The sequence below is a fragment of the Perca flavescens genome, chromosome 15 (genome assembly GCF_004354835.1).
Source record: "Perca flavescens isolate YP-PL-M2 chromosome 15, PFLA_1.0, whole genome shotgun sequence".
NCBI classification, from domain to species: Eukaryota; Metazoa; Chordata; class Actinopteri; order Perciformes; family Percidae; genus Perca; species Perca flavescens.
In genome coordinates, this window is record NC_041345.1 from 3328450 (window position 1) to 3349649 (window position 21200).

General features: G+C 42.8%; 1 protein-coding gene across 1 annotated transcript in view; it reads left to right on the top strand.

Moving 5' to 3' along the window:
- The window catches only part of grb2b (growth factor receptor-bound protein 2b), a 52066-nt gene that overhangs the window by 28414 nt on the left and 2452 nt on the right, over positions 1–21200 (top strand). Inside the window, exons 3-5 of the mRNA XM_028600290.1 lie at positions 10865–10962; positions 17761–17883; positions 18504–18672. Coding sequence (XP_028456091.1) covers positions 10865–10962; positions 17761–17883; positions 18504–18672 — 390 coding nt within the window. The remainder of the gene's footprint in view (positions 1–10864; positions 10963–17760; positions 17884–18503; positions 18673–21200) is intronic.

The window sequence follows — 21200 nt, forward strand, 5'->3', positions numbered from 1 at the left end:
TTCAGGCATTAGGACTTATTGTTCGGTAGTTATGAGCTGGTCTTTTTTATTTTGTATTAACTACAGTATAACTGTTGGATTGCCTTTTGTCTATTGTATCCCCCACCACTTACTTTGTATCCTGGATATGTCCAAAAGATGGTGAAGACCTCATACAAAGCCTTGTCTCATTTCGTTTTACTTGATTACTTTTGATACACTTGCATCTTTTCAACTTTCCCCCCATTTTTAAATGCAATTACTCACTTAGCTGAACTGTTGCTATTTTGATAAATGCATGCAGTTTTTAATGTAGCTCAATTCAGTGTGTTTGCGCCTACAACTGTTGGTGTTTGAGAACCACTTCTGCATGAGCGTTAGTGGACGTTAGCATTTCACAGTAAAGCCACTGTCTGCCTCTTCTGTAGGGTGTCCCAACATTCACTTTATCCCCTGGATTGGAGGTGTAACATGTGTTTGAAGCTACAATCTCTGCTCTTTATGGGAGACTCCCCATGTGGTTATGGCCTCAAGCATTATTTTAATTACAAGAGTGTTGGAAGCTTTAATTTACTGGAATCCAATGTAATCTTTTTCTGTGTCTTTGTGCGTCGGGGTGGCACTCACTGCCTCCATGATCAAAGTCTGCAGCCTCCCTGCTGGGAGCAAAAGAGGTCAAACACATTTTGATGGCTTTTTTTTTTTTTTTTTTTTTCTGCAGCTGTTTTGTTAAACGCAGCAAAAAGTGGACCCAATCCCATCACACCCCCAAACCTAATGTGATTATAAGTCTGTCTTCCTCGCCATAGCCATCAGTCTAGAGTGGCGCAGTTATTCATCTTTGGAATGACACATTCAGGGTATTTAAAATGATTACACCAATACATAACCTACCTATTTTTTTTATATTGTCCTAGATACTGTACGGTTTGGGCGGGGGGTGAATCACAGTTTGTCCCCTGTGTAAGATCTGGTGCCACCACAGGGGTCATTTCTACTGCCAGTGTGTCAAAATGTCAGGCCTCAGATTCCATTCCTGTAGGACATACACATAGATATTTTCAGGCATCTCTTGTACTTGTGCCATCACAGGCCTTCTCTTCTCCCTGGCTTTTCTTCACAGTTGTCTTTTTTTTGTCGTGTATGAGCCAGGTCCACCTGATGGCTCAATTGTCTGCTAGAAATCACTGTTTAGGACTGACCTGACCACCGCCACCAAAAGGACTTTGAAGTCTTTCCCCACAGCAACTTTTTTTGAGGGTTTGTAATCTACAAATTTAGAAATTTCTGGATTGAACCAGAAGTAGGTTTGTATGGGCAGGAAGGCGAATAGTTCCCAGTATGTATTTGGTTAGAAGATGGCTGTGTCTCATGTGACCTTGTTATTTGTACACGCTGTGACTATACAAATCTCAACATGTAAATAGGAAAATGTTGGCATAATTTTGTCACTTATTGGGAGCAGTAGGCTAGATGGAGCGGGTTACCTCCGGGATCTATGCTAAGCTAGGCTAGCAGTGGGGGCGTCAGAGTTACGACACGCACTGAGATGAGAAGGGTATGTATGGACTTATCTAACTCTGGGGGATACGCTGAATAAGACAAAGTCCCAATAAGTTGCCGCATTTCTTTTAAATTTGAGCCGATTTTTATAAGATAGTTTGTCATCTTTGTTTGTCATTGTCGGAGTGAATGGAGGTCAAATTTTATATTTTCTTGCAAATGCCTGTGCATTTCCATTGCCTTTTTATTGTGTTAATAACTAGAACTTTAAAGCTGAATTGATTTAGTTTTCAACTATTTAATTTATTTGCCAACTACTTTGATATTCAATTAATCTTTTAGTCATTTTTAGTCTTATTTTTTTATTCTGTGATTCCAGCTTGTTTAATGTGAATATGTTCTAGTTTCTTCTCTCCTCCTGTGACCGTAAACTGAATATCTTTGAGTTGGGGACAAAACAAGACATTGTGAGAACGTCATCTTGGGCTTTGGGAAACACTGATCCACATTTCCCCCATTTTCTGACCTCTTATAGACCAAACAACTAATAGTTTAATCGAGAAAATAATTAACCGATTAATCAACAATGAAAATAATCGTTGGTTGCAGCCCTGAACCTGAAGAACCACTTCCTGTATCTGCTCTGTTTCTGTAGAAATAGGACTGATATTGTTGCGTTTGTGGGTTCATTAAAATGTTTATTTCCACTCAGCTTTGGTCCACTGGCTCTTCTTACCAGTGGCTGGCTTTGACTTTGCATATTACCAGGTACATTGTTGTAACTGATATTTGTCTGTGGTCTGATTGGATAACTAAGCAGTGGCTGATGTTGTCATGGTGTGCAAACAGACAACAAAACAGACTCTTTTTCTCTCCGTTTCATTAAACTTGGTGGCAGACCCAACAGGCTTTGGTCTCTTAGGTTCTGATGAAGCTTTTATCTTGTCTATTTTTCAATCGGTCTGACCTGCCGCACACTCAGATTAACTCACACTCCAGGGTAATCCCTGCTCCTGATTTATTGCAATCCCATGTGGACTGTGCAGACGTGGTTTATTTGGTTCCAGGTTTTTTTTTTTTTTGCCCTCACCGTCATGTACAACACTTTCCTTCTCCACCTCGTGTTAGGCAATGCTTTGTATAAGTCTGCCTTACTTGCACCTTACGCAATCATGACTTCTTGAGCATGGTTATTTTTTTTATCCACATACTTAGTGTTATGCAAAGGATTTTCACTTTGTGACGTTCAGTTTTAGGTGGCCGGGAAGGGGAAAGTAAGGATTTGAATCTAATCTCCTCAGGGTCACTTGCACCATATCAAAAGCAAAGAGCCAGCAAATATCCATGTTTGCTCTGCATTGGTATATAAAGTGAACATGGTTTAAAAATAACTACAGGCTTACTTCATGAGGCCCGCAGCAACCCTGTGTGGACCCAACAATAAATGGTGACAGCATCTATCCTTTTCAGGCATCATTTCTGTTCATGCTGAATACTTTAACATGATTATAAAATGTTGAGTTTCTGCGTTGTTTTCATTAGATGACAGAAGAAAAGAAATCCCATTATGTTGCACCAGTTTCTCCACATCGGCATCATTAAATCTCTAGTGTTTAGACAAAATAGCCTGTGAAGAGTGAAGATGATTAATGACAATGAAACTCTGCAATCCTGTTTATCAGATGGATTTACACGTGATATTTTATATTTTCATTGTTATACAGAGACATACTGAATTAGTAGTTGTGGACTTGGTTTTCCTGTAAATGAAAGCCACCCATTTTTAGTGTCACAAATGGGTTTATAAGTGGAAGTGCTATAATATTTTAGTGTGTGCAAGAGAGAATGGCAGGGGGAGGATGGCGTCTACAGTGGCAGCTGTGGACAAGATAATCCCTGGCCTGGACCTCAGCCTCTCAAATAGAAACTCCTACAACTATTGTGGCTCAATCAGATTAAAGAGACAAAAAAAAAGAAATCTTCAGTGAGAGAATGAGAGAGGGAGGGAATGCATCTCATCCACGGAAGTGCAATAGCACAATGCTGGCTCGGCTTGGAACACAGACACAGAGCTCATTCTCACACAATGCTGTGGTTGTCTGCTCTCTGTATGGTTAAAAAAAACTGCCAGACAAGCAAATATTTTATTTCTGCTTTTCCTCATGGGCTGCCATTCTTTTGGTTTGTAGAACCACCAGATAGCAGTAAGCATTTAAGTTCAAATGTAACTCCAAAGGCATGTCTAAGCCGAGTGTTTTCACTGGGCTATGACGTATTGTGACAATCAAACTCTTTTAATAACCATGTGTTGAACAAATGTCTCCTTAACGCCCTAAGATAATTTGACTTTAAAAAAATACTTTTCAAGTTGGTTGCAACAGTTGGGATGGGCACTTATTGTATATGTGCCAGGTTTTAGTGTCGTTTTTGAGAGGTCTATTCAGAGTATTCAACTTATTTTTTGAAATACGCTTATTTGCTTTCTGGCAGAGAGTTGAATGAGAGGATCAGTACCATTCATTTGGCTGTAAGGTAAACATGTAGCTACAGCCAGCAGTCATTAGCTTAGCTTTGTACAAAGGCTGGGAATGGTGAAACCGCTAGGTGGATACAGTAACTTCCGGGAGTCACCGCTGGTTGCCCGGCACCCCTCAGAGCCGAGGAATGGTCCGGCAGTTATGATTTTAGGCTACTGCTATTTTTCTGTGAAGTTAAATGGCGTTGGGCATTTTTTTCACTCTGAGTTGAAGTTTTTCAACTCGAGGCATTCAGGCTGCTCCTGCAAAAGCGCTCAGCAAGGCAAAAACGGCGAGTAAAAGGCATCATTCTCAGTGAACACAGTTACAAAAAGCCTCCCCCGGCTGCTAAAGTGCGCTCTGTCTGATTGGGGCCTTAGGAGCCATGCTGCTGTTTACTCCTGCTGTCAGCATCATTGAGACACCAACACAACCGTTTATGTGAGCTACGGATGTTGAAGTGCCCATATTATGAAAAAAAACCCCACTTTTCTGGGATTTGGGGTGTTATTTTGTGTTTCTGGTGCTTCCACACGCATACAAACTTGGAAAAAAAATCCATCCATCCTGTTTTGAGTGAGATACGGTTTCTGAATGTATCCTGCCTTCAGTCTCTGGGTGAGCTGGTCATAATCTGCACCACTAGGGCGGTGTCATCCACAGTAACCATGACAACGGACGCTTCCCTGTCAGGATGGGGAGCAACACTGTTGGGGAGAACAGTGAATGGCACATGGAGCCGAAGATTGGCCCAGGCTCACATAAATGTCTTGGAGCCTCTGGCGGTGTTTCTGGCTCTGAAACATTTTCTGCACTTTCTCCAAGGTCGTCATGTGTTAGTGAAAACAGACAACTCCACAGTGGTTGCGTACATCAACCGCCAGGGCGGCACTCGCTCTCTGCAGCTGCACAAGTTGGCTGTTGTGCTTTTGTGGAGCAGCGGGAGACTGCTGTCTCTTCGAGCAACACACGTGCCAGGGGTTCTAAACGGGTGCAGATTTCCTGTCACGGGGAAACCCTCTGTACGGGGAGTGGACTCTCCACCCACAGGTGGTGGGACAGATCTGGCAGAGATACGGTCAGGCAGCCGTAGATCTCTTCGCCTCGCAGGAAAACACGCAGTGTCCAATGTTCTTCTCTCTGGCAGACAAAAATGCACCGCTGAGTGTGGATGCTCTAGCCCACTCGTGGCCAAACGTGCTGCTCTATGCATTCCCCCGTCGCTAATACTGATAGCGCCGCGGTGGTCATCCAAGCATTGGGTGGCAGAGATAATGCAGCTCCTGGTGGGAGAACCATGGCCTCTCCCCATTCGCAGAGACCTTCTCTCCCAAGCGGGCGGGGAGATCTACCACCCTCACCCAGACCGCGTGGCGCTCTGGGCTTGGCTCGTGAGAGGTGGAACCTGAATGCATCAGGCCTGCCAGAACGGGTCATTGATACCATTCAAAGCGCAAGAGCCGCGTCCACCCGCTTTCTTTACAGCGGAAAGTGGCGGGTTTTTGAGGAGTGGTGCGAACATAGGGGTGCCATCCCTTACCAGTGTTCTGTGGTGGACCTGCTATGTTTCTTTCAGTACCTGATGGATAAAGGGAAAGCTTTCTCCACAATTAAGGTGTACTTGGCTGCTGTTTAAGCTTGCCACGTAGGTTTTGGGGATAAGCCGGCAGGGCATCATCCCTTGCTTTGTCGCTTCATGAAAGGGGCACGCCGCAAGCTCCCAGTTTCCAGGCCCCTGGTTCCTCTGTGGGATTTGTCGGTCGTGTTGGACACCCTCTCCCATCACCCGTTCGAGCCTATGGAGGCAGTGGGGATGAAGTTTTTGTCTCTTAAAACAGTTTTGCTCTTGGCTTTAACCACTGCAAAGCGAGTAAGTGACTTGCAGGCTTGGTCGGTTCAGCCTACCTGTCTACAATTTGCCCCAGGGCTCTCCAAAGTCTGTTTGCGGCCCAACCCAGCATTTGTGCCTAAGGTGGTGGAGTCAGCCTACAGGTGTCCCTCAGTGGAGCTCTTGGCCTTCCACCCGCCTCCTTTCTCCTCAGGAGAGGAGCAAAGACTTCACATGCTATGCCCTGTCGGGGCTCTGCACATGTATGTGAGTCGGACGGCTGGGTTCAGAAAGGCGGATCAGCTGTTCGTGTCCTGGGCTACTCCCCACAAGGGTAAGCCACTGTCCCGCCAGAGGCTCTCCCACTGGATTGTGGAGGCCATATCATTGGCCTATGAGTGTAAAGGTTTACAGGCCCCACAGGGTCTGAGAGCTCATTCCACAAGGGGCATGGCCACTTCATGGGCCCTTTTTAGGGGTGTGTCAGTGAAGGAAATTTGTGCAGCAGCGAGCTGGGCTACACCTCACACTTTTGTGAGGTTTTACAGGCTCGATGTTTCCGGACCGTCCTTGGCACAGGCTGTGCTGGAGGTTACGGCGCCGGGGTTAGTGTGACTCTCGGTTCAATATTATTTGGCTTTGGGAGATCTCAGGCAATCCGGCAGTGGTCTATATCTCCCATAGTGAAACACCGAACAAAGTTAGAAAAAGAACTTTAGGTTACTTAACGTAACCCCGGTTCTTTGATAACAGAGCGAGGTGCTTCACCAACACGTCCCTCCTTGCATAGACACAGAAAGAAACCTATCTGGAATGATTTGCAAGGAGCCGGTCGACTGTGATTTATATGAGGGGGCGTGGCCCTAGCACAGTTCGACCTGTCTGTCATGGCCTAAAGGTTAAAGAAGTGAGCTTGTGACCGGGAGATTGTCGGTTCAATCCCCAGACCGACAAGATCAAATCTGGGTGGGGGAAGCCACCCAGAGCAGCGTTTGTCCCTCCCTCATCACCTTGAGCAAAGCCCCTTAACCTCAACCAGTGGAGCTGCTCAGTGGCCAGCAGATCAGGCTGTGGTTGTACTGGGCAGCTTCCAGGTATAAATGTGGAACTATGTGAATGTGACGGGTCGTCGTTGCAAATGAGAATTTGTTCTCAAAAGAGTGTGTGTGTTGTTGGCAGAAAGTAAAAGGGAGTTATTTAGAGTTCACAGAATCTATAAGATGTGTAAAGGCCCTGACACACCACGCCTAGGTTGGGCAGCCATTGGGTGTCTGTGGCTAATAATTACACAGTTTTTGCAACGCGTGGTTCTTGGCACGCGTTGGCATGTTGGTGTGATTTTACTTACGGCAGATCAGCTGTTTGAGCATGTTGAATGTCCATAGAGGCAGCTGGTGAAAGCAAGATGACTGAATGGCTGTTTTTTTTTTCTGTGGTTTCTTCTTATTTTTTAGGCATGCTAGCGTCTCGGCTTTACGGATTCCAATGTCGGCCAGTCGATCCACAACTTTTGTTAAGACTGAAGAAGGGGAGAGCAAATTCTGTTGTCTGGGAACAGTTTGGATTTGAAGACACCAAAATAATTGTGATTTTGTTCCGTAATCAATCAGCCCTAATGGCTTTACAGTCTTGTCACTCTTCATGAGCAGTTGACCATTAGTTGCCAGTGCCAGTGCCGATGTGAGCAGAAAACTGCATGTCAGCCGGCCGCATGTCAGCTGGCCGCAAGGCAGTGCAGTGTTGGATCAGTCTGCCTTTTTAGGCGCTAGTTCTTAAAGGTCTGTTTAATGTGTCAACATACATCCCAGAGGCTAAGGCCCTTTGTGTGAGTCTTGGCTCAGACAGTGCCACATCGAATAGCATAAACACACTCTTCCCATGTGGCTCCCTTCCATCTTTCTGTATCACATATGTCCTTTAATACCTATATATCCACTGTGTTACACATGCACCTATAGACATAATCTGTGTATGCTTTTGTCCAAGGCCACTCCCTAAACCAGTAATGCTGGTCTTGTGCAGGGCAAGCAGCTGGGGGAGGCCAGTGACAGCTGGCATTCTGCAGGCTCACTGGAGCAAATGCAGCCACTCACACTACACGGGCCAATTGGACAGCTGTCTCGGCTTGGGTTTGTGGGGAAATTATGAATTTAATGGGAGAGGATGAAAAAAAAAATGCATTGAGGATTGTGTTTTCTGTGTATTGTTGCGCGTCTTCTTTTGGCAGAAAGCTCCACTGATGCTGCCTTAACCAATAGGGCTGGGTATCACTAATGATTTCCTGATTTGATTCTGATTCACAAGGTCCTGATTTGATTACATTTTTAATTCGATACCAATTACGTTACGGGAAACTTCAGTTACATTACCAGTTTTGCTTGGGTATAAAAGAGATTCTCAGAGTGTGCTGTAAATTGTATTGGCAAGAAGCAACTCTCAAATATTGTTTTGCATTTAATGCACCAGTTTAATGTTTACATTAAGAATTGACCCCCAAAAAGATTGTGGTGGGTTATACATCCATGGTGAAAAGGGATGTATTAAAAGATTGATTTAGGGCGCCCGGATAGCTTAGTTGGTAGACCGTGCGCCCATATATAGAGGTTTACTCCTCGAAGCAGCGGGCCCGGGTTCGACTCCTCCGCTCTGTGGCCCTTTGCTGCATGTCTTTCCCCCTCTCTCTCTCCCCTTTCATGTCTTCAGCTGTCCTATCAATAAAGGCCTAAAAATGCCCCCCCAAAAAATCTTTAAAAAAAGATTGATTTTGAGATTTTATTAATCAATGTCAGATCACTCAAGCAAAGATCGATTTTTAATTGGAGAATCGATTATTTTAAAGGTCCCATGGCATGAAAATTTCACTTTATGAGGTTTTTTTAATATTAATGTGAGTTCCCCCATCCTGCCTATGGTCCCCCAGTGGCTAGAAATGGTGATAGGTGTAAACCGAGCCCTGGGTATCCTGCTCTGCCTTTTGAGAAAATGAAAGCTCAGATGGACCAATCAGGAATCTTCTCCTTATGATGTCATTAGGAGAAAGGTTACCTCCCCTTTCTCTGCTTTGCCCGCCCAGAGAATTTGGTCCACCCATGAGAGAGAGAGAGAGGCATCATGGCTTGAGCAAAATGGCAGTTGGTCAAGGCAAACCCCCACCCTCCACCTTGCCCCCCCTTTCTCCTCCTCAATAGCATTTAAAGCTACAGACACAGAAATGGCACATCCTAAGGAAAGCTCATTGTGGGACTGGCTCTAGTGGCTGTAATTCTGCACCAAGGCTGAATTTCGGTAAAGGGATTTCAGATACAGTATTAGGGGACCACTAAGGTCTATATAAAAGAGACTTCAGATACAGTATTAGGGGACCACTAAGGTCTATATAAAAGAGACTTCAGATACAGTATTAGGGGACCACTAAGGTCTATATAAAAGAGACTTCAGATACACTATTAGGGGACCACTAAGGTCTATATAAAAGAGACTTCAGATACAGTATTAGGGGACCACTAAGGTCTATATAAAAGAGACTTCAGATACAGTATTAGGGGACCACTAAGGCCTATATAAAAGCATCCAAAAAGCAGCATGTCATAGGACCTTTAATCCAGCCAAAAATGTTTTTCTTCTTCTTTGAATTATGCAGAGGAGTTGTCATCAAAGACTGTGAAAGAAATGTCTTTTAACAAACGTGATGCAATTATGTAATTCTTCTGAGTAAAACGGAGTTATTCTACAGTACTTTATTCTGTCTGTCTGACTGGACGAAAGCGATGAGATTAATGCTCATAGTGTTTTTACTTCAAGCTGCTCAAAGAATCGAACAAGTGACTGCTTGGTTGTGTGACACATGCATCACATCCTTTTTTTTTTTTTTTTTTTTTTTTTTTTTTTTATGTCTATTCTCAGGCTTTATACCCTGCCGTACACTCTGCTGAGATTACCAAACAGGCTTTGGCTGGTTTTTGCAACATCACTCAGATGAAGGCTGCATGACTCAATGCTGTTGCTTAGTTTTCCTCTGAACTGTGTACATATCTAGATGTTGCTGAAATTGTAGTTAAAGGAAGAATAATGTGCACTACTTTTACTTATTAATGTATATTTTCTCTTCTTTTATTTCTTCTTTAAATCTGTACTATGTACTAAATCTCAGGAACACAAGGGGTCGGATGCTGAGTTAAGTGACCATTATCTTGGGTGCCCGCTAGGGCTGCACAATTAATCGCAATTTTATCTAAATCGCAATATGGACTACTGCAACATTCAAATTTCATTTTCAATGAAAATGAGAATGATACAAAAATGATCATTCCCTCCAATATCGTAAATCATGTCTAAATAATCGCAATTAGGTATTTTTCTCATATTGTGCAGCTCTAGTGCCTGCCTTGAAACTGTAGTGGTTGTATAGATCTTCAGATATGGATGTAAACTGCAACTTGACTGGTTGGTGGAGGCATACAACCGCAAGGCGGTAATTCTAGTTTGTTATCTAATGCATCGTAAAGGTTAATTTTTTTTTTCAGCAGAGCCCGTCCCTCATAAGCACGCTCACACGTAGACAAAGTGGCACTCGCATATTAACTTGGACATACACTGATGCACCGCTGGCCCAGCACACCTGCAATGTAGCCATACTTTGTCAGACATAAATGCCCTCACAGCTGTCGGTGTCACTGCAGGGCTCTGCTGAACGAGTCTCTTTAGCTCAAGGTGCAGCTCACATACAGACACATTATTGGTTCTTTTTAATTAGAATCTATCTTTTCAAAGGTTTTAAATTGTATTTGTTAGATTATATTTGCCTGCTGATCTCCCTGCTGTTAGTTTTGTAGTTTCCTAAACCTAATATTTACCAAGCAGTTGTCTAACATTCAGTTCATGCCGCTTCTGAAGTCACAGGAAATGAAAGGAAATGGCTCAAAGCTAAATTTAGGAGGTTGATTGCTGTCCATTGTTGACATTTGTTTGCGGCACTAACCTGAACGACTTCTTTCTTTCTTTCTTTCTTTCTTTCTTTCTTTCTTTTTGTCAACACCAGGTATTAAATGAAGAGTGTGATCAGAACTGGTACAAGGCAGAGCTAAACGGAAAAGATGGCTTCATTCCCAAGAATTACATAGAGATGAAAGCCCATCCGTAAGTATTACACATCCCAGTTTCTCTAATGTCAGTTTTTGATTGTGTATCTATGAAAGTGTGCATTACTCTGAACATGTACATACACTATATGACATTCTGCCACTGTTTCTCTTTTCTTTCTCTGTCTGTACTGATTAATTGACTGTCAGTTGCTCAGGTTGCGCATGTTTGAACTACACTTGTCCTGCTCACATATATGAGACTTGATTGTATGTAATGCCTTGGTTATGTTTGTGTGTGAAACCACTTCAGAGAACGCCTGGCAGAGGCTTAGAGGACATTACCTCTTGAACTGCGCTCGGTGCCAGATTAACTCTCTTTATTAATGTGCTCCAGGCCTCTTACGCTTAATTGAATATTGACCTTATTGTATCATTGCTGGGGTGTGAGCAGATGTAAAAAATGTTTGTTGTTGTTTTGTTGCAATGGAGGATGTCAATGTGTTGGTCTTTGTTGGTATTTCGAAGCAGGTGTCGAAATACCACGTGCATATGAATGTTAGTGCATGTAGAATTTGGCCGACACTTTTCACACACTCTCAGGCCACGTCCATTTTCTCAAGTAGTAAAAAACTAATTTATATCTGATAAAGTCAGAGGTCACAGCGCACAGACAGACGAGACAGAGCAGCACAGCGTTACAGCAGCACTGTCTGCAGTCCAGCCAGCTGCAGCCGCTGCACCGTGGTATGGTTACTTACAAGTTGGATACTCAACAGACCAGAGCCCGCGACATCATCTTCCTCGGTTTCACCCGATGTTGGCAATAGGAGGACGGTTAGTTTACCTCCCAGCCCTCGCATTTCACTGCTGAGGGCTGGCTTACTTAGGCATCATCAGTTACTGTTACAAATAACACTAAACCGTTTTTTTCCCCTAATACCTTAATGCTGAATTTCCAAGTGAAAATTATGATTAGAAAATGATATAAATTGGTCTCATTTTCATTACTAAAGAATACTTTTTTTTTCCCGCCTTTTAATGGACCGCTAGGTGAGAAAGGGGGGAGAGAGAGAGGGGGAACACATGCAGGAAATCGTCACAGGTCGGAGTCGAACCCTGGACCTCTGCGTCGAGGCATAAACCTCTAAATATATGTGCGCCTGCTCTACCCACTGAGCCAACACGGCCACATCATTTTCATTACTAAGGTGTAGTTTGCACCACTGTACATAATGTATGGTTATTTATTCTGTATTACCATACTCCTAGCATGTACATACCTGTAGTAATAGGACACTCATATAGACTCATATCTATATATTTATATATTCTTCATACCTAGCACTCTGTATATACTGTAGCATATGTTATTTAATCACTGCTTAAGCACTTCTGGTTAGACACTAACTACTTTCATTGCTATGTACTTGTGACATGTGCAATGACAATAAAGTTCAATCTGATCAAATCTAGTTTATTCATTTTACTTCAATATTTCAACAGCAAATAATGGCAGTTTTTTTCTAAACCCTGCCTATCACCAAAGTGAGCAGAAAAGTTCTCTTGCTCTGTTAAGACCAACATAAGACCAACATTTGAGGCTTTGGGAATGTTGCTGTTCATAATTGTCCCGGGATGTCACCTAGGTCTGGTCTGTTTAACAAAGTAATATTAATTACACAATAACCGTTCGGATGAATAATCCAGAACAACAAATAGCATGATTATAGTGCTGTATTCATTAAATTGAAGCTAGCCTCAATTATTTGCGTCACATTAATCTTAACTGTGTCACATATGATGCGCTGCTTCAGCACACTTTAAGAACCAATATTACTTTTTCTAATTAATTACCCAGGAATTCACATTATAGACCCCACCGCTGACTATCCCTGTAACAAAGCAGTACCTGCTGCCAAGTCTGTTACCTAGCGTCACATGCATTTGCACATGTTAAACAAATTATGATAATACACTAGAATATATAATGTGTACAAAATTCTGTATAAAAACTAGGGCTGTCCTCGACTAAAGACATTCTTAGTCGACTAACACTTATAGGATTTTGTCGACTAATCGATTAGTTGATTTAATTGACAGAGCTGTGAGCTTTGAGAGGTGGTTAAGACTAGAAAAGCACAATATAAATGTAGTTAATTAACCATCTGTAAAACTGAGTTTCTCCACAATTAATCCTGCAAAAGCACCACTTTAAATCTTGTGTTTATCATAAATGTGCTCAGAAGTTTCTTGGAAATAAGTAATTAAGCATGAATAAGCATAAAAAATGACTAATCGACAAAAGAAATCTTAGTCGACTAAGGCCAAAACGACCAATTAGTCGACTAATCGACTAAGAGGTGGCAGCTCAATAAAAACTATATATTTTTGTTCTTGCTTAAAATTATAGGCAGGCTACTTAGTAGGCCAAACCTCCAGGACCTCTTAACCTGGGACCCTTGCTCTCATCAGGTCAGCTGGTAGCTGCTATCATCTTCGTCTTTCCTGCCGCCACGGCATCACTATTTCATGAATGAAACATGGTGGAGAAACGTAGAAGTGCTGATACTTTTACTCAGAGAGATGCATTTGCTCTCTGTATCAAAAAAGAAAGTGAGGCTCTATCTCGAGAGTTACCTCAACTTCGGTTTCGGAGGGGGGGTGGCTCAGCTTTTCTTAGACATGAGTAGGGGGGGCGCCAAGGAAAAAAGGTTGGGAACCACTGCTCTAAGCGATGTCACGCGTTTTTTTAGGCTACAACATTTTTTGTCCCATACAGCAAACATCTGCTCACTATCCACGAGTTGCCGGTCCCCTAAGCACACTGTAAAAACGCAGTCTCTGTAGACAGCTTAGGGTCCACACATGCCAACACAAACAAACTGGTCCAACCTGGACCATGCAAACATACACAAACCGTGTTCCAGTGTTCAGCCAATAACGGACAAGAAGGATTTCGGGGAGGGGGGCATAGTGCGCAGAAGCACAGAAGGGAGGGGCCGGGATGAGGAGGAGGGAGGAGCGAGCTAGTCTTCGTTTTGTTTGAAAATACTTTGAACGTCAACAAGAAGTAACGTCACCCAACGTCGCTTAGAGCACCTTTTTTAATGAGGCACTATAATCCGCGTTGCCATTCAATCCGGTTGGCACCGGGTTTCGGTACCCAACCCTACTCGCAATTGGGCGGGACATTGATACCGCGGCTCCCCCTCCCGATCACTAAAGCACAGACTCTGGCTCTAAAATTACAGATGGCGGTGCCCGTATCCGGGAGATTTTGGCTTCACTTTTGTACAGTGGGAGGAAGTGGAGACTCGTCGTCCATCTTTATATACGGTCTGTGATGGAAACTCAACACTTCCTGTACCTTTTTTTTTTTTTTTTTTTTTTTTTTTGCAGATAATTCTGTGCAGTTTTTATTGTGAAATAGCAAGCGGGCCAAATTTGCACTAAGGCTAGATCCCAGAAGAGCCACAAATGACAGACTGCAGTGATTGGGAGGTTGTCTAATGTCTCATGTTACTTGTGTTAATGGTCTCCGTTTTTAAAGTGTTTCCGCATCCTAGGACGGCATCAAAAGTTTTTTGTTTTTTTTCATATAATTTGAGCCAGACCTGTCTTGGTGCAGTCAAAGAATATGATGCACTACACCTACGCAGTATATTGCAACCTGTGGGAACTATATTTTGGTGAAATCATTTTGTTTGTGGGTAGAATATGGATTTACTGTAAACATTTGATTGATGAAAACTACCCCAGTACAGTAATGGACTAGAAATGGTGGTGACAGTGATGAAGTGTCTGGAGTTTGCCTTGGCCTCCCATTGTGGTGACAACTAAGTGCCACCCGAAAGCACCAGGCACCCACACATGCTCACACAGCCGTGCTATACAGCAGGGCACAGTAGAGTATGGCTCTGCTCCAAGTCAGTCTTTTCTGTTTGTATATGGATCTTTTCCTCTGCCCAACAGTAATTGTGTCATTGTGGCTAATGCTTAGGTTTGAGTGACAGTCTTGAGAATTAAAGCTGCAATTAGTTGTCAACTTTTAAATTAATCAACAACTATTTTAATAATCAATTAATCGGTCGTTTTGTTATGGAAAAATTCTCTGATTCCAGCTTCTTAAATGTGAATTATTTTTCAGTTTCTTCACTCATCTATGACGGAAAACGGAATATCTTTTAAGTCGTGGACAAAACAATACATTTAAGTATGTCATCTTGGGCTTTTGGGAAACAATTTGGACATTTTATAGACCAAACAACTAATCGATTAATCAAGAAAGTAATCGACAGATTAATCAGCAAGGAAAATAATTTTTTAGTTGCAGCCCTAGAAGTTTGTGTGGATAGAGTTGAATATGTTTTTAAACCTTTTTAATCTGACCAGCTTTCTTCATAATTTAACCTAACTTTAAAAGAAAAGTGTGAAAAACATGAAAATAATTGTGAGTCGCAGCCCTAGAATTAAAGTGGTAGAGCAGCATGAATACGCTCATTGTGTGGGCGTGCTGATAGTTTCCTTGGCTCCATTAATTGCTCTGCTATCACTTTTATCAAACACGGAAAGCGACTCGGTGTGCATGCTTGCTTTTGCTGCCAAGCCTCGATGCAAAGCAGATCAAGAGTTGGCCATTTCATTATTGATTTCCACCTACGTGTAAAGGAGCCAAGATGCCATCTTTTGGCTGATTGTACTTTTTAATTATTTACACGAGTAAAGAGCTTTCACTGGCTTTGCCTCCCATTTGTCTTCCCCTCTCTATGTCAGGGTTTTTCTCACATTTATATATTTGCAGCACATATGCAACTAAATGTAGGCCACTTTAAAAAATAAACTTTCTGACTTTAAATCTCAAATGGAATCTGTTATTTTAGCTGCTTCTCGATTCAGAGACTTTGAAACACAGGTGTTTGCGAGTGCGCATTAGAATTGTGGAGCAAAAATATTTTGTGTGTTTTGTTTCCCACTGTAATTAGATTATGACTAATCTAGTTCCTGGTTTACGGATGGACAGTGCAGCTCCATAGGACGGGCCAATGCTTGTGTAACTTTTTCCTTTTCTTCCAGGTGTGAACATACAGTTTTGTTGCTTTTGTTGGTGCTGGAGGGGTCTCCCTCTATGGTCCAAATACCACTCAGAGTAAACGCTGAAATAAATGTAGTTGTGTGTGTATAACTTAGCTCGTTGATTGTCGCCACTGGGCTGCTGGGTGGATCAGTGGTTAGCACCCTCTCCCCACGATTGTCTCCTTAGGTCAAACCTGTCAACCTGCAGGAGGTGTGATGTTTGTGTGATGTTTGTGTGATGTTTGTGTGATGTTTGTGTGATGTCTGTATGTTCTCACTTTGTCCGCTACGGTTTTCTCCCTCGGTCTACAGACTTGAAGTCGGGCTGAATTGAAGCTCTAAATTGCTCATAGGTGTGAATGTGAGTGTCTGTGGGTGCCTTGTTCACTCACCTGGTAGAGCAGGCGCCCATGTTGAGGTTTACTCCTCGACGCAGCGGCCGTAGGTTCGACTCCGCCCAGCGGCCCTTTGTTGCACGTCATACCCCCCTCTCTCTCCCCTTTCATGTCTTCAGCTTTGCTATAAAAATAAAGGCCTAAAATGCCCAAAAAAATAATCTTTAAAACTAAAAAGTGTGTGTGTGTGTGTGTGTTAGCTCTGGGATAGACCGACAGATTCAAAGGTGTACCCCACTTCTTGTTCAGTGCATGATGGGCTAGATTCTTCTAGTTACTATTAGCACAAACATCCAAAAAAGCAGCAAACATTGCGGGGAAAAAAAGCGGAAAATGTAAAAGAATGAAAAAAAAAATGCTGGAAAAAGGCAACAAAAACGTCATTCATCAGTAGAGTTATTATACTGGTACTACTTGTATCATTAACACAATAAGCAATATAAAAGAAAAATGGACATAGCGGTGCCTTTACACTTATAGTATATGTTGTACAATACTAGGCAGTGTTGTGCCTTTTTATCATTTTCACAAATTAAGGGTTTTTGCCATTTACATATAGGGGTGGGAATCACCAGAGGCCTCACGATATGATATCCCGATACTTATGTCACGATACACTATTTTAAACCTATTGCAATATTCTGCGATATATTGCAATTTATTACCTTTTTTTCCAACTTGAAATTTTTCCCAATTTCAAATGATGGCCCCAAAAGGAAACTTTGTCAACATCTGTTTTATCTAAAAAGATACATTTCTCGGTCTGTTCATCTCACTTAAATTTTATTGCTGCAAAATGGGATTGTCAAGAAGAAAAACTGACCAACACAGATATAGTAAAAGATCGATACTTGCGTCTGTGTATCGATATATTATTGGCACGGAAAATATCGCGATACTATGCTGTATCGATTTTTTTCCCCACCCCTATTTACATAGTAGAAAAAAACAAAACATTTAGAGTTCTTATAGACTCCATGGGTCCAGTCTATGCAAGAAGAAAGCTAAGGGGTGGCTTTGGGTAAGCTTTGTAGATGCTTACTTTAGAGCTGCAAATATTGTTTGATTAATTGTCAACTATTAAAATAATCGGCAACTATTTTAATTCAAGAATAATTGGTTTGAGTTATTGAAAAAAGGAAAAATTCTCTGATTGCAGCTTGTTGAATGTGAATATGTTCTAGTTTCTTCTCTCCTCTGTGACAGTTAACTGAATATCTTTGAGTTGTGGACAAAACAAGACATTTTTGTTGTCTTGGGCTTCTTGGGAAACACTGATCTTGATTTTCTGACATTTTGTAGACCAAACGACGAATCGATTAATGGAGAAAATAATCGTTAGTTGCAGCCCTGGCTTACTTGTACCCGTTTCCTGCCTCCTCCAGGTGGTTCTTCGGGAAGATTCCCCGGGCCAAAGCAGAGGAGATGCTAAACAAACAGAGGCACGACGGGGCCTTCCTCATCAGAGAGAGCGAGAGCGCACCAGGAGACTTCTCCCTCTCTGTGAAGTAAGTAGCGCCGCGCAAACATCACTCAACACTATTTTCTATAAATACAGTTTCACACATTATCCTTTTTACATCAGTATACCGTTTCCTCACAAGTTGTCATGTTCATCTGTTTCCATACTTGGTATGTCTGAGTCATCAGCACAGCCTCTTCCTTATTCTTGTGAAGTCTCAGCGCTGCCCTCTGGTGACGTGTGTGTGTGTGTGTGTGTGTGTGTGTGTGTGTGTGTGTGTGTGTGTGTGTGTGTGTGTGTGTGTGTGTGTGTGTGTGTGTGTGGCTGACCCATTCAGACTGAGCTCATTGCCTCTTATCCGTGTCTTCCCAGAAGACCCAACGGTTCACAGCAGGTCACATGTAAAGTTGACGCCGAGATATGGATCTTAATTACTCTCTGGACTGCCCTGATTCCGTTTTACCATGCCAACATCAGACGGATTCATTTGACTAATACTTAGCAGTCTGTCACAGGGACATTAATCTTGCTTATCGTCATTGTGTGTGTTCCACTATCTTTTTATTTAACTCCGTGCTTCGCTGGCTGTCAGAAACTGTACCTTTTTGCTGAAGACTCCCCCTCCCTCCTCGTCCTCATAGTTTTCGTCTCTGTGCCCTCGTGCAGGTTTGGAAATGACGTCCAGCACTTCAAGGTTCTTCGTGACGGGGCTGGAAAGTATTTCCTATGGGTGGTGAAGTTCAACTCCCTCAACGAGCTGGTGGACTACCACCGCTCCACCTCAGTCTCTCGCAATCAACAGATCTTTCTGCGAGACATAGAGCAGGTCCCCCAGGTAAGAATCTGCATGCCTAAAGGCCGTTTTATGACTGTGCGTACCGCCACAGACCCCTCTGCGTCTACGCCGTAGCCTGACGTCACCTCTCGAAAAATGTAACTACGCATCGCAGCGATGCATCCCCCCCCCCCCGACTCGTTTCCTGGTTCTCCTTCTCCATAAACAACATGAAATCAAGGAGAGAGGGTTAACTTTTCCTGCTAAAGATTCCCCACCGTGGTCAGAAAGTACAGGGGAGACACTTTTTTTGGCGGTTTTCCATTACATGGTACCTGCTCAACTCGCCTCGACTCAACGCACTTTGCGTCCGTTTTCCATTTCAGATTTTGGTACCACCTCAGCGTGGCTGGTCATCAGGTCGGCGCCGCAGTAAACTGCCTTGACCTAACATGTCACACACACAGAACATCGAAGGTGTGTTGTTGTTGTTGCAACAGCCAGAAGACACATTTTGTTTCAAATGAAGCTGGAGACAGCAAAAAAAAAAAAAAAAACACAGCTGGCTAAACTATTTAAAAATGGCGGGCTTGTTCAGGACAGCCACCACTGATATCGCTTCGGCTCGCTTGGAACCTCGACTGAGGTGGTACTAAAAAAAGTACACGCCGGCTCGACGCACACACCAGCATACAAGTATAAACTTCAGGCCACTTACGTAGGCTACGGCGAAAGCTCTGTGTGGAGCCTCTGCAGAACCATAAAACAGCCTTAAGAGTGATCACACTCTGGCATTTGATTTACTCTTAAACTAAAACCCCCCCCAATAAATCACGTTGCTTTTTGAGCTGCAAAGATTAATCGATTTTAGTTGTCAACTTTTAAATTAATCACAAACTATTTTGATAACCGATTACTCTGTTTCAGAGTTATTTGTTATGGAATCTCTGATTCCAGCTTGTTAAATGTGAATATTTTATATTTCTCCTCTCCTCCAACCAACCAATTGAGAAAATAATCAACACATTAATCCACAATGAAAATAATCGTTAGTTGCAGCCCTTGTGTGATTAAGACTTTTTTACAGAATGATGTGGTACATAAACTATTTAGTAGTGAATAGGGATGAAATGATTATAGATTTTGTTAGATTTGGTACAATTATAGTCTGAAGAATAATCACGGTTTCCCGATTTATAATGCATTCATTTATTGCACTACTAAAGTATAAAATAAAACAGTCAAGAAGTTATGTATTGCTGACTTTTGAAACAGAACACAGTAACAGTTTTGCATGTTTTGAAATCGATAATATGATCAATCATCAACCTTTTTATTTAAGTGCATCTGAAAATATTAGAGATTACAGGTGAATCAGTCACACCACAAACGAAGGCCAAGTCGGCAACAACCGTGCTGTCCTTCAGGCCCTCAAAAAGCTAGAAGCAATCGTGCTAGCCGGTGTTTCTAAAAGTCGGAGGAGCTGCTAGACGAGATGTAGCTGTCACAGGGAGCTGCGCAGCATGTTGCCAAGGAATAAATGCGATGGAGAGCTCTCTTTGCAGCCGGATGTCCCATAGGGGATGAGAAGAAGTAACGGCAGTGAAGAGCGTAACGTCATCGTCAGTGCAGTCACTGTAAATGCAAACGTCGGCTGGTGTTGGCCCTTTCTCTGATCCAGATCAGAGGGGAAGCTAAGCCCTCAAGACCGCAGAACTGGGAAGAGAAAGAGCACGTTGGTCGTCCACTCAACCACATGCAAACCATCGTATTCTCTCTTTTATTACACTCAGTGACTCTAGTTGTGTTTTATAAGCACCCCATATAATAGATGTAATGATGGCAAACAACCCCAACGTGTCTCGCATCATCCGGGGGAACTTTTGCCGGCGGAGAGCGAGGAGCTCTGGGCGCTGGCATTCATCATGTACCACGCTGCAGTGAAACTGAACCAGTGGTTGAAAAGATTCCCCGTTTAAAAGAATGTAGCCAGGCCGAAATATTTTGGAACGGATAAGAAACCGAACTAAGGGACATGTTATGTTGGTCTCTCTCAAGCTCCTCCGCTCTTTTTCAGTAATGCACACACAACAGCACCACAGTACCTTTTAAACAAAAAAAAAAAAAAAATTCACAATTCATCATTGCCATTGAAAACACTCTGATTGGCTGGCAAGTGTGGCTAAGCTTTTGGTAACATGAACATCTGACGCACAGGTGTTTGCCGTCAGTATTAAACTGTAGATAAAGATAGCAACTGTGAGGCTTAGCTAAAGAGCTCGGCGCTAGTTGTATGAGTCTAGACGTCAGTAGGCGGAGGAAGTAAGCTCCGCTGAAGGTGGTAGCCCGCATCTCTGAGGGACAGCTGCAGGGGAAAGAAGAGAGGAAGTGTGACCAAAACCACAAATAAAGAGGTGACGAGCAGATGCAGGTAAGACAGTCTGAGGGAAAGCGAGCCTGTGGTCTACAGAGCAAACGGGTCTGTGATAGATAGCAGGAAGGGGCAGAGAGATTGTGTATCAGGATGCTATTGTTTATTTTTGTAGGTGGAGTACGATCAACCTTTCAAATTTTTGTTCTGTCACAGG